Source organism: Accipiter gentilis, chromosome 6 (assembly GCF_929443795.1).
Source record: "Accipiter gentilis chromosome 6, bAccGen1.1, whole genome shotgun sequence".
Taxonomy (NCBI): Eukaryota; Metazoa; Chordata; class Aves; order Accipitriformes; family Accipitridae; genus Astur; species Astur gentilis.
The window spans coordinates 45,007,093-45,020,587 of NC_064885.1; the positions used below are offsets into that span (position 1 = coordinate 45,007,093).

Genomic DNA, 13,495 nt, shown 5'->3' on the forward strand with positions numbered 1-13,495 from the left:
GGTCACAAGGACTTCTGAAAACAATTCGCTTCTGGCTCTCGTTAGCACAGGTAGCCCCTTCTCTCTCTCCAGGTTTTGTAAAACTCGTGGCGAAGGAAAAAACCAAACCCAAACCTGCAAAAAAAAAAAAAAAAAACCAAAACCAAAAACAAACAAGCAAAACACTAAAGCTTTTTCTCCTTTACCAGGATTCAGGACTAAAACAATTTAAGGTAGCAGGTCAGCCAGTTTTTACCCGAGCCGAGTGTCCTACAATTTAACTGCTTCCAAGTGTCTATAAAGCTATATTAATCGGAACATACTGTTAAAGGACATTGGTTTTTTAATGGGCCACGGTAGGAATGTAAAAAATTACAATGCTCTTTTAAAGCAGCTAACAGATCGGCTCTTTTATCTTCCTTTTATCTGAATCAAAAGGGGTGCGTGCTGGTTGAAAAATTTTGCCTTTTCCTCTGCATAATGTCACCCCCCCAGTAATCTGATAATAAGTGCTAGTTCCGTTCAAAAAGGTAACAGCATCTGCCATAACTAGTCAGGTAAATTACTTAAGTACGGTATCACGCAGTTAACTAACCCTGGAGATTTTAATAAGTCTTCTGCAAAGCCAGCCTTACTGGGAAAACACCTTCAGGAAAGATTAGGTTCCTTTGTATTGTGCAGACAGGCTTGGAATAGTAACAGTAATGTTAGTACGGTAACAACCTGAAGCAGAAGCAGTTTCCTGCTTGTGAGAAACCAAAAATCAAAGAGAGTATGTCTCAGAACATGTTGGGATCACAGGAAAGTGCACACAAATACACATAAATAAATAGCAAAGAAGAAAAAAATAGAAGGTAGAACCTTTAAAACTTTATTTGAAAACAATCAAACAAGTGAACACGGTTCTGCAATTCTTTTTTTTCCTCCAGTAAATTTTTCTAGACTTCAGTTTTCTAAATATTCATCTCCTTCTTCAGCCTCTGCTTCTACTGAGTCTACACCAACTTCTTCATAATCTTTCTCAAGGGCAGCCAGATCTTCCCGGGCTTCAGAAAATTCTCCTTCCTCCATTCCTTCGCCAACATACCAATGTACAAAGGCACGCTTAGCATACATGAGATCAAATTTGTGGTCGAGGCGAGCCCATGCTTCAGCAATAGCCGTTGTATTACTTAGCATACACACAGCCCGCTGGACCTTGGCAAGGTCACCACCTGGCACCACAGTTGGAGGCTGGTAGTTAATGCCCACCTTCAAGAAAACAAATGAAAACTTTCCTCATGAGTGCTAATGCTTAAAGACTGATTTCTCATAACAATCAAAAATCACCATGGTTACAAACAAATTAATAGCTTACAGTTATTCTGTACTTCATCAAAAGATTTAACAGGGACATTACAACATTGTAGAATGACTGTTACCTCTGAATACTATACAATTCCTAGTATTTCAAACATCAACCACTTTAAAAAGCTATGTAAGTACCTTGAATCCAGTTGGGCACCAATCCACAAACTGAATGGTACGTTTAGTCTTGATAGTAGCAATCGCTGCATTGACGTCTTTGGGAACAACATCACCTCTATATAACATACAGCAGGCCATGTATTTGCCATGGCGAGGGTCGCATTTTACCATCTGGTTGGCTGGTTCAAAACAAGCATTGGTAATTTCAGCCACAGACAACTGCTCATGATACGCTTTTTCAGCAGAGATGACAGGGGCGTATGTTACCAGGGGGAAATGGATTCGTGGGTATGGAACAAGGTTAGTTTGAAATTCTGTCAGATCTACGTTGAGGGCTCCATCAAAACGCAGTGAGGCTGTGATGGATGAAACAATTTGCCCAATTAATCGGTTTAAATTGGTATAAGTAGGACGTTCAATGTCAAGGTTACGACGACATATATCGTAAATGGCTTCATTATCGACCATGAAGGCACAGTCTGAATGCTCTAATGTTGTGTGGGTAGTTAGAATTGAGTTGTAAGGTTCCACTACAGCAGTGGAAACTTGTGGTGCTGGATATATCGCAAACTCCAGTTTAGATTTTTTGCCATAGTCAACAGAGAGCCTTTCCATGAGCAGAGATGCAAACCCTGAACCAGTGCCTCCTCCAAAACTATGAAAGATAAGGAAACCTTGCAGCCCTGTGCACAGATCAGCCTATAATGGGGTGGAAAAAAAGTGGGAGAAAAAAAAGTTATTGATGATTTTGGAGAAAGCAGTATTAAAATAATCATTCAAAAGCATTTCTTTCTTAAGTTTGTTAGGTTTAGACTGTTACAATAAAAAACCAGCATTCTTGAAAGGTGGTCCTCCTTTTTTCTTGCATGTCTTTTACTCAAAAGTACCAGTGCCTCTGCATAACTTTTTCTGAATAGAGTATTTTAATATTTAAAAGTTTCTTTATTGTCTCTGATGCCATTTTAATACCACTGTAAGCAAGAGCAGCTGTGCACCACTGTGACAAGTTACTATAAACTACAGCTGGGTTACAGCTTTAGGATCTGTTTATGTTCCCATACTAGCTTTCAGCAAGTATCAACCAGATGTTGAAAACAAGGGGGGGAGGGTTATTTTTGTAATTTTAAGTAGACAATCACTATTTCACTTTGAATCCTATCATCCTACGTGAATATCTCACAATGCAACGTCATGATTAAAAAAAATAGAAAAGTAATTAAAATTGCTAAGCATTCAGCCATAACCTGATGTTCAGGGTACTAGCAATATTTTGCATGACACATAATGGCATGATTCAAAATGAAAATAACAAACAAAAAAGTGTAACAAAGGTTGTTACACTTGTTTAAGGCTTTCATAATATGTTTCTGAGGTATCCTTAAAATACTCTGAAATAATATTTCAGAGCCTAAAAAATTTTAAGTTTTACTGACTGAATTTTTATTTAACTGGGGGCGGGGGGGGGGGGGTTGGAGATAAAAGTTTTGTTTTGTTCCCTTTTAAGCAATCAACTATGCACAAAATTCTTAGGGAAAAAACATAGCAAGCTATCATTATAGATAGCTATAGAGCTGTATCAGTTAGTTTAAATACTGGCTTGCAGCATGAATTCTCACCAGTTTGCGAATGCGGTCTAGCACTAGATCAACAATCTCTTTTCCAATGGTATAATGGCCTCTGGCATAATTATTGGCTGCATCTTCTTTCCCAGTAATGAGCTGCTCGGGATGGAATAACTGCCTGTATGTGCCAGTACGTACTTCATCTACAAAAAACCCCAAAATACCACAACATAAATTTGATCAGTTCTGTGCGTGCTGCCTAGTGACTACACACTAAGTGCACATGTCAAAAGAGTGTAGACAGCATCCCCGACTATACACAGCTTGTCTGAGTAGCCTAAAAAGTTGGCACAACTTCAGCCCCTTTGTTTAGGGGAAAACATCAGGCACTCACAAAGCAGTATTTGTACCTGAGAACACAGAGGTCACTCAGAAAACTACATTACAGGTACAGACAAGACTGCAGATAGCAATTTAACAAAACTCTGGATGCAGTGCAGCAGCCTACAAAGATTATCCAGACTCTAAAAAACTTCTATTGTTTTCCAAATGTTGTTACTTGTAGACCATTATTTCATTTCTTTCTAATAATAACCTCAAATGTCAAAACAGCATCCAGACACACATCTTTTAAAATATATAGTGTTCTGAACAAACAAAAAAGGCCATAGGGAATCTGCACTTTTACACTGAAGATCTTTAATGTTGGGTACATACCAACTACGGTTGGCTCTAGGTCCACAAACACTGCTCTGGGAACATGTTTACCAGCTCCTGTCTCACTGAAGAAGGTATTAAATGAATCATCTCCACCTCCAATAGTTTTATCGCTAGGCATTTGGCCATCAGGCTGGATCCCATGTTCAAGACAATACAATTCCCAACACGCATTACCAATCTGAACACCAGCCTGACCAACATGGATGGATATGCATTCACGCTGCAAATTAAAAACAGTACAACGACAATGAGAGATGGAGCTACCTGTCTTCTAGATTTTATTCTCATAATAACTATGTATCTGCGGGTTGTATCTTTCCATGATCTTTCTCTGCTGCAGTATTCCCTGGTTGCTCGAGTGACAATTTAACTGATCAAATTGTCTGCTGCTGACAAGACTCTACTCGCCTTAGTTGACCTGGGCCGACTTGGAGAATATTGGAAGATCTTAAAGACAATATAGTCTCTATGAACACAGAGGATGAATACAGATTCATCATCCCCTACCATGCTGCACGTATATTGTATCTTTAATATTCTGCCTAGTCTCTTTTTCACCTTCCTGTATTTTGGAAGACTGCTTTACATAATAACCCTAAATTTCCTTGATTTGTTGCCAAATTGCATACTGGATAACTGCTGCAAGAATCTTTCCTGCACAGGACCACTTAGTATATTGTCCCTGGCAATTCACACATATTTGAGTTCCTCTGTGAAATCATCTGCGAGTCCCCGTCAAATGTCATCAGCCCACTTTTATCCAGCTCCTTTGATTCTAAACAACTGTGCCATGTATGTTTAATCTCTCAAGACCTCCATTTTGTCTTACACCCCAGACGAAAATAGGCCATTTTTCTAGCTTACTGTTACAGTGTATCTAGGAAAAAGCAGAGGTAGTGAATTAAAAGTAGGGCATCAGGGCTGCTCTTTCCCGTTTTCTTGATGGCTTCATCAAAACTTGTATCCTTGATTGCACGTTTTGATTCTCACCCCGTGGTTCTGTCAGAAATCTTTTGGAGACTAACTCTGTGCTTACTTCCACTCCCATTCGGTTGGCGCCAAGTTCCCTATGTTTTCACGCCGCCTCACCATTCCCCATCCCCCGTCGCGTTACCGCCATGCCGCGCTCGCAGCCGGCGCCAGACAATCCCCGCAACAACGGCCCAGGCCGCCCCTTCACCACTGCCCTCTCAAGAGCACGCGGTGCAGTTGGCTGCCGGCCACACTCCTCTCCTCTGATTGGCTACCCGCAAGCCTCTGCGGCTTGGCTCGGCGAGACGGCCCAGCAACGCCGGAGCGACGCGGTCGGTTGCCGCCGTGCTTTCCCGCCGTTTCTCTGCCGCCTGGGTCAGGTTTCAGCCCGCCCCTCACCCCTCCGCGTGGAAGGCGCCCGCTACCGACAGACGTCCGTCGCTTTTCTACACGTCTCGTCTTACTAGCCACCGGCCAGTTTCCGTGCCTCGCCTCCCTGGAACTATTAACTCTTACCCCAATTTCCCTCCTCCCCAGTCCATCTGCCTTACTGCTACCGCGGGGACTCCACGCAGAGACTGCCTGCAAGTCCTGCCGCAGCGCATGCGGTCCAAACTCCCCAGACTGCCGCAGCAGAAGCACTCCCAAGTACCCTTCCTTCCCCTCCCCAGCCCCGAAGATTCCCTTCCCCACCATGATGTCTTGCAAAGCTGAGGAACTCCGGCCGCACCACACCACACCACACCCACCGCCACCTGTCGCACAGCTCCAACTGCCGACTGCTAACCGCCTCCGGCCCCTCGCCCTCGCGTGTCGGCTCCCCATTGGCTGTTACCTGGGCGGTCTAGGGGTGAACGGAGACCGCTGATTAGCCGAGGGCGCTCTTCTCCCCACGTGGAGCGATGATTGCCACATGCTCTCCTGAAAGCGCGCGAGCTGTCGCGTCTCCACAGGGCGGGGCTCGAGCTGCACTGGGCGTGGGGGTGTCGGCTCGAGGCGGTGAACTGCGGCGTGGGAGGCGCCTCGGCGGTGGGCTCGGGCTGCCCTCAGGGCCGTGGCGAAGGTCCTGTGCTCGCACCGGCTCTGGGGGTTGTTCGGGCCAGAAGCTGGAGGTGCGGACGGCTGCGAAGCTCTGGCTTGACTGGGGTGCGCAGCTGCAATGGCCGTTCTCCAGGCCGCGGGACGGCTGCTGCCGGTCAGGGCAACGGCAGGAGTGCCTGCGTGCAGCTCCGGCCGGGGAGAGGAGACCTCTGAGGGCCTGGAAATCCCTGTCAGCAGAAAAAGACTGCCCGGTGGGATAGGTGAAGCTAGATGTCTGGAGCTGAAGTGAGTACGCTCGGTTGCTTTCTGGAGTAGCAGCCATGCCACAGTTGGTTTTTTCCTCCCTTTTGTTCCTCTTTCAGCCCTTCTTTCCTCTTTCTCCTTTTCTTTCCTCTTCATAGAATCACAGAACGGTTTGGGTTGGAAGGGACCTTAAAGATCACCTAGTTCCAACCCCCCTGCCCTGGGCAGGGACACCTTCCACTAGACCAGGTTGCTCAGAGCCCCATCAGACCTGGCCTTGGATGCTTCCAGGGATGGGGTAGACACAACCTGTTTGGGCAGCCTGTTCTTTCTCCCCTTCTTTCCTCTTTCTCCCTCTCCTTTCTGTCAAAATTTAATTCTTTTCCAGTGGTCAGCACATCCCCTGTAGTGCTCCCCATGTAGCGTTATTGCATGGAGGTTTTTCCTGGTGGGTACACGAGGCTGGAGGAGATCAAACTGGTCCACGAAATGCAGGAAGTGCTCTATGAATTTTTTTACTAGCAGTGGAGAAGATTATTCTTCTGTAATGTTAGTTCTGCCTAACAGGCCAACAGAAATCTCACAGAAAGATATCTAGCTAGGAGTCTTCATTTATTTTAATGTACTTCTAATCAAGATTGGACAGGAAGGCATTACAATCAATCCTTTTTTTTTTCTGTCAAGACTTTCTTTTTAAGCTTGGACGTAGTTTAATAACAGCCTTGTACAATAGAAATATTCAGTCTAGATTATTATCTTTCTGACAGAGTGAATGAAAGTTGAAGAAAAAACTTAACTTTGTTGAGGGAGCTGCCTGAAAGTTGAAATGGGAAAAGAAATTCCATCTGTTGTTATAAATGTCAAGCTATTCACATTCAATTCTGGTAAATTGTATCCTTGCTCTGTATTTAAAAAATGCTGTGCTGAGCAAAAGACATTCTCTGTTTCAGGGGTCTGCCCACAAGGTGTGATTTCAGGTTATTGGAGGTAGTTATGTTCTGTTTCTCTGCAAAATATAAGCTATGTATCTGTGGTACTAGAAGAAAATAATACCTTTCAAAAGAAATTACAAAACTCAATAGCGTTTTGTTTGGGGTTTTGTTGGGTTTTTTTTAAATTATTTAAGCTAGAGTATTTTTCTATGGGACTTCAGTTGTTCCAGTGCAAGTTTTATGCAATTTTTTATTAGGTTTTACATAATTTACAACCACTTGCATTTAAAGCTACATCTGAAGGAGCAGCTTAAAACTGAGATTAACGCCTGGTTCCTGCTATCGTTTTGATTTTTTTTTAACAAGCCTTTTTATAAAAGCAGTTTATACCTGGGAACTGATGCAAATATGGCCATATTCTTACTAAACAGATTTTTGCCACTTGTACTCAAGAATGTAACAATAGGTTTCTTACCATTTTAAATTTCTGTTACTTTTATAGGATCAATACCACTATGGAATATTGAGCTGAAGGAGGTCTATGGCATGACTTGCTTTCATCTACACGCGATATTTTGTACATAATTAAAATATATGTATGTCTATATCTCTGGTAGTGTTGTGGGTTAGGCTGGTTTATTGACAAGCTCTTTAATACATAGAGGACTAGGAGTGAGGAAATAAGATAACACTCACACCCATATAATCATATCCTAAGTTGAGACTGGTGTTAGTGGTGAGGTTATATTTAAAGTCAGAGATACCAAAGGCTGACGTACTTCCTTTCAAGCCTGCTGCATAGAAAAGGCTTGCAAAGACAAATAAATTATGTACTAAAGATGACCTAGTTTATGTTTGAAATATGACTTTGGCCTTAAAGTTTGAGTTAATTTAAAGGACAGGAGAGTTTTAAAAGATAGGTGTACAGCTTGATTATGAAAGTCATAGGCTTTTAATGAAGATTGCCATGATAAAAGAGAATGTAATTCTTTTGAGTGGTAGTGTGCTTCAAACATCCTGAAGCTTATCTTTAGCAGTGTAACTAAGGAGTCTGTTTAAGATGCAGTTTTAGAAACACCAAAGTAACTTGAAAATGGGCCTATTTGGGCTTTTTTAAAAATTTTATTTATTGTGCTCACTTTTAAAGGTGCCAGACACTTTATTGTGCCCAGTTCTTCATGCTGATTTACATCCACATAATCATTGCTTTTTATTGTGTGAGTTGTAACTCCATTTTGCAGTACAAAAGTTGGTAAAATTCCTATTGAGAGTGAAAAAAATCTGTGCTTGAATCATTTTACATAAACACTGCATTAGAAGGGCCAGATCTAACTGTAGACACTTTCTTGCACAAGTCCTAGCTTTGGTCACATAAAACCTGGAAAACAAGACTGGGAAGAATCAGATGTTGGGCAGAAGCCCTTTGTGAGACAAAGATGGTACCACTCATCAGCAACAGCATTTGCATCTTTCCTTTGAATCATATTTTCTTCAGAGCAGCTAGCCTGAGTCTCCTAGGCTCATCACTGCTGCTTTTTGTCCCTGCTCCATCCCTTTCCATTTTCTGGAAGGGATACAGAGAAAATGGTGTGTTGCCTACAGTGCTGGGAACTCTTGAAACAACCCTTGAGCTGAATGCAATCCTCTATTTAGTCTGGAAATCAAAAAAAGATGGGGGTGACATATTTGCTTGTGAACAATTTATCCTTTTTATCTTTGGGGTTTTCTTTTTATGAATAACATACTAAAATTAAGGTTTCTTTACTTTCTACTTGTAATATATTAATATCAAAAGTATATAATCTTTATAAAATTGCATTGGATTATTTGAAAACAATCAAGTATCATCTTACAGATCTTTCTGTGAATAGCTTTTCTGAAGAAGTTATGGAGGTGACTTTAAATGATGGTGGTTTTCAGTATAAATGACAGATAGATAATACTTCAAAGGTGGTCCTTTTTGGACTGGCCCCTCTGTACATGCAAGGAAGAAACCCAGCTTTGAAGGACAATACCTTTAGTTTTCTTTAGACAACATTGTCTTAATGTAATTTAAATATACCAAGGCAATATGTATGTTTCTAAAAGTGATAGTGCCCTTAACTTCAGCGTTCCTGTTTTTCTTGTGCAACTTGCATCTGATAGAGATGTGCTCAGTGTGCATTTGCATCTGAATTGTATGTGTGTGTGTTTGTCTGCTTGAATCCTGAAATACACAGGAGTAGTAAAAGTTGACAGACTTTATATTAGAATGCAGTTTTATGTCCTTCTTATATTGGGTCTCTAAACGCACTGAGGGTCTTCAGATGTTTCAGCTAAGATTTTTTTTTTCTTTTTTCCTCGCCTATCCATTTCCTCTTGCAAGTCCTTTCACATTTTTTTAGAAGTTCTATTTATACATTTTTGTTTTCTTACTGTTGTGTCTGTAAATTATTCCTATATTGGCGTAAGCAATCAGCCAGTCATTTGGAGCCAGTAATGAAGGCCTATTGTTTAGTCTCCTGCAGTAAAATGGGACTTTGGGTACAGGCCAAGATGGGCTAGGGGTTAAAATTGGAGAGGGCAAAAGTGGTCATGACATTATTTTTAGCATGCCATCATTCCTGGGGTGTCATTTTTTTCCAGTGACTTCCTAGCTAGTGACAACACTTGTATCATTCTTAAGTTTTTGTCAATATGTCTAATACATTTTAACATAACTTTAGGCAAGATGCTGCTTGGGCCCTTCTTCCTTATGAAAACTATTTACTATGATTCAAATGCTGAGTGTCTTGTTTGGAGAAACAAAGAACTACTCACAAATAGAATATGCCTTAATTGATAGAGAGATTTCAAGAATTATTATAATTCACTAGTAAATATTAGAAATCTAGAGAATTTACCAATAGGAAGACAGAACAAAACCATTATAAACTAGTGTATCTAGTGAAGAAGCAGCCACAAGTGCAATTTACTAAAGGAAGCATTTTTGAAGGTTACACTGGTTTGCAATGAGGAGGTTATACACCTTTCTTGTTAGGCTATAAAATACAAGTAGATCTGATAGCACTGTGGAGTTCCATTAATCAGTACCTCTTGTTGATTCATCAAATTTTCTTACAGTATAGGCTATACTAACAAATAATTAATGACCCTTAAGATCTAATACTTGTTATCTATTCCTTTGTAGCGTAGAATTCTTTATAAGAAAATTGCTATTGCCATTTTTTCTCAGCTGCATCAAGATGATACAGTACATTTTTTTTAAAACATATTCCCTCTTAGAGTGGAAATTACAGTGATTAAAATACTGTTAACATTACTAATGTTGTTTCCATTAATTTATTAATTCCTGGACCTTTCCTTATATTATGCTCTTGTAATTGGCAGGCAAAAAAAAGCTACTCTGTGCAGTAATTAACGGCATTTCCTGTGTTAAGTACAAAACCGTAAAAAAAAACCAAAAAAACCCCAAAACAAAACCAAAAAAAACCCACCAAAACTTCCAAACAAACAAAAAAACCCACTCTAATGATTTTAGGATATTTATGATGAAGATCATCAATGAATTTTTCAACATACTTTTTTTTTACTGTTAAGCAAGGAGAACAATGTGATTACCTCTTTCACATTTTTACGGGAAATAGTAGCTAAAACAGTAGTGAAATTAGACTAAAACTGATGCTTTTCATGTATTGTTCTTGTTAAGCTGTATAAAATTATAGCATGATTTAGAATAAAACAGGCTTTGTAGAGACTACTTCAAATGAAGTTCCACCTAGAATAAATGTACCACACATTTGTGAAGCAAAGCATCTGCTAACTAACATCAATCAGCTGCTTTTCACCAAAAGGGATAAAGCAGTTTACCTTTATTTTTCTCAAAAAAAACACCCCAAACAAAAACCCCTAAACCAACCAACCACCAAAAAAACCCACCCCTAAACCCCAAAAATTTAAAGAAAAGCAAATGACAGATCTGCTGTTAACAGTAAGAACTGGTAAAAAATTAAGATGAAGAAGTGGCTATTAATTCATTGAAGCCAGTGGAGTGATGCTTAATTCATGCTAAGCATGAGCCTAACCTGAGCTGATGTGTTTGTAATTGCAGTGCTTTGGGTTTTTCTAAGGTAAGTGTAGTGGAAAACACGCGAAGAACACTGCCATCTTTATTAATTACATAAAAATAGATTAGCTTGTTAACTTGTTTGCTTTTAAGTCCTCACAAGAAGATGATTTTTTTCTTTCCTTAGGGATGCATGAATATGTTAGGGTCAAATTATTGCTAGGGCTCTGTGCTCCTCAAATTCCTGCCCAATATGATAATAGTTGAAGCTGGTCTGAATTGCAGCAGGGGCAGAGGCCCTTGCCCATTTCATGTAACACAACATCTACAGCTTACAGGAGCAACTTATTTGTGAGCCAGTAGCTCTAGGCTCCTCCTGTAAGCAAAGGAGAGAAAAGCACTTCCACAGGATGACTTAGACTCTTTGAGCTCCGCCATACTCCCAAGATGCCTACTTTTTTCTCTCATGGTGACCCACAGGTCTATTTCACTCTCTGTCTCAAGATTCCTGATACTTTCCTTTCTGCATCTTCAGACCATTGGCTTGCTGAGAGTACCAAATTATGGGGATTTACTAATTTTCTTCTATTTACTGGTATGTCATTGATGCTGACTTAGTGAGTAAAGTTCCCTACTGACACAGGCAGCTATGTCACAGAATTCCTATTATAAATTGGTCTCAAAGATAACCATTTATTTTGGTCTCATTCCTTCTGGAAGGGCTATCTAGAACTGAACTATTCATGTTAGTATCTTTTTATATTTATTTCTGGTCTAAATGTACGTATGAGTAGCTACAACCATTTGTGCTTGTGTGAACAATTTTGGTTAGGTTATATAATCTACTTCCTTTCTCAGTGGTTTGCTCTGTTGATATGTGTATAAAAATTAATCATACCCTGTTTCTCAGACTTTGTCTTAGTACATTAAGTAAGCCAAGCTCTTTTAGGCCTCTTGTAATGCACATTTTTTATTCCTTATCACTGTCTAACTAAAGCTGATCACACAATTCTCATGAACTTTGGTGTTTAGAATTGTGTACAAAGCTATTTTCCCTCCTTTACTGGCAAAAATTCTGTGGGGCCATTAATTGTACTCTGTTGGAAAGAGTTGTGCAGATACATGCCAAGATAGCATTTACATTTAAACTATAAAATTATCCATTTACCACTGACTGACTTGACTATGTTCAGCTCTTCTTATTATCCTTTTATACATGTCAGACTCCTTTATATGCTCTTAGTTACAGAATTTCTTGTACATCTTAACCATTCTAACCTGATAGGTCATGTGAGCCCAGGAAGATTTTTCACCTTGACTCTTTGTGGACTTAAATCTTTATGAAAAGGCAGTTATCCTACACATACAGCAATGACTGTGGCACAGATGAGGGAAAAGAATAGGCCTATGCAGCATTGCCATCCTATGGTAACAACAGAAAAAATGTTTAGCGTCAGCAAAGGGAGAAATGAGAGGAGGCATCACTGTAGACCACTATTTCACTTTAGGAAATGAGCCTGAGAAAGTAAGGTCTCAAAAATATTAGCTGTAGTATAGAGCCTCTGAGAGGGACTGTGTATTCAGCCTTTCATGTATTCTTCAAGAGAAATTATGATTTTAAAATGCCCCTTAAAAAATTCTGAAAGGACTTGATATTCCATCATTGCCAGATATGTTGTCTGTAGATACTGAGCTCCTGATGCAGAAAATACAGCCCTTTTGAAAACACAGACAGGACATAAGCCTAACCTTTTATAGGATGTGGTGTGTGCTGATCTTTGTGGTCTCAGCCTTATTGATCATATCACATTGGAAAATAACCAGACTGGAATATGCTGTTATTTTATAGATGACTGTGTTTCTGGTATATTCAAGAGAAGATAACAAAAATCTTGCAAGCTTTGTATGCAAGAAGAAAAATTATGTGGTGGTGGGGGAAGTATAAGGAAACAATATGGGGATAATGAACAGTATAAATGAATGAAGAAAAGTATTTGTTTCTGAAAGGCTTTTGATATTTAACATTGCTCCTCTTCAAATGTGTAGCAATCTTAAATATCAAAGTTGTATGTGAAAGGGAGAGAGCAGTGAACTGTGCAAGCCTTAGCATTTCTGACTGCAAGGCATTATCTGTTGTAGGTTTTCATGGAACTGTGGATGTTGGAAGCTCAGTTTTAGGCTCTGCTTCCCAGGTCTCCTGGCTTGCCTGAGAGTAGGATTCCCTTCAGTCTGCCACATGCATTGCTTAAGAGTTAGGAAGCAAGTGGGAACCAGTCCAGTTTGCAGAAGAGCTTCTGTTGGAAAATTACTGTAAATTAACTCTGTCACTTTTGGTTTTGACAGATGTGCAGGTCCTTATGGGAGAGTGTTCTAGTAATCTTTTTTTCTCAAAAAAAAAAATACTCAAACAGTTACCTAGAATACTATCTTATTATAGTTTTCCTTGTAACTTTATAGCTTTAATTGTAAAAGCTGTAACATAAGTTTTATTTCAGTAAATTTGCACTGACCAAAACAGGTACGCGGACAGATTT

At 40.0% G+C, this 13,495-nt stretch overlaps 1 protein-coding gene across 1 annotated transcript; it reads right to left on the reverse strand.

The window, feature by feature from the left end:
• Positions 1-829: 829 nt before the first annotated feature.
• LOC126039651 (tubulin alpha-3 chain) lies at positions 830-4,327 on the reverse strand. The gene is made up of 4 exons (XM_049803112.1): positions 3,726-4,327; positions 3,063-3,211; positions 1,465-2,145; positions 830-1,230 (listed from the first exon to the last, which is right to left on the reverse strand). The coding sequence occupies exons 1-4, from the start codon at positions 3,844-3,846 to the stop codon at positions 925-927; spliced, it is 1,257 nt and encodes a 418-aa protein (XP_049659069.1). The 5' UTR covers positions 3,847-4,327; the 3' UTR covers positions 830-924.
• Positions 4,328-13,495: the final 9,168 nt, after the last annotated feature.

Excerpts from the sequence above, each read along its gene's own strand:
- LOC126039651 (XM_049803112.1), bottom strand. The coding sequence starts at position 3,846 with ATGCCTAGCGATAAAACTATTGGAGGTGGAGATGATTCATTTAATACC. Across the intron at positions 3,212-3,725 it reads CCTAGAGCCAACCGTAGTTG|ATGAAGTACGTACTGGCACA; the intron begins GTATGTACCCAA and ends GGTTTTTTGTAG. Across the intron at positions 1,231-1,464 it reads GGTGCCCAACTGGATTCAAG|GTGGGCATTAACTACCAGCC; the intron begins GTACTTACATAG and ends GTTTTCTTGAAG.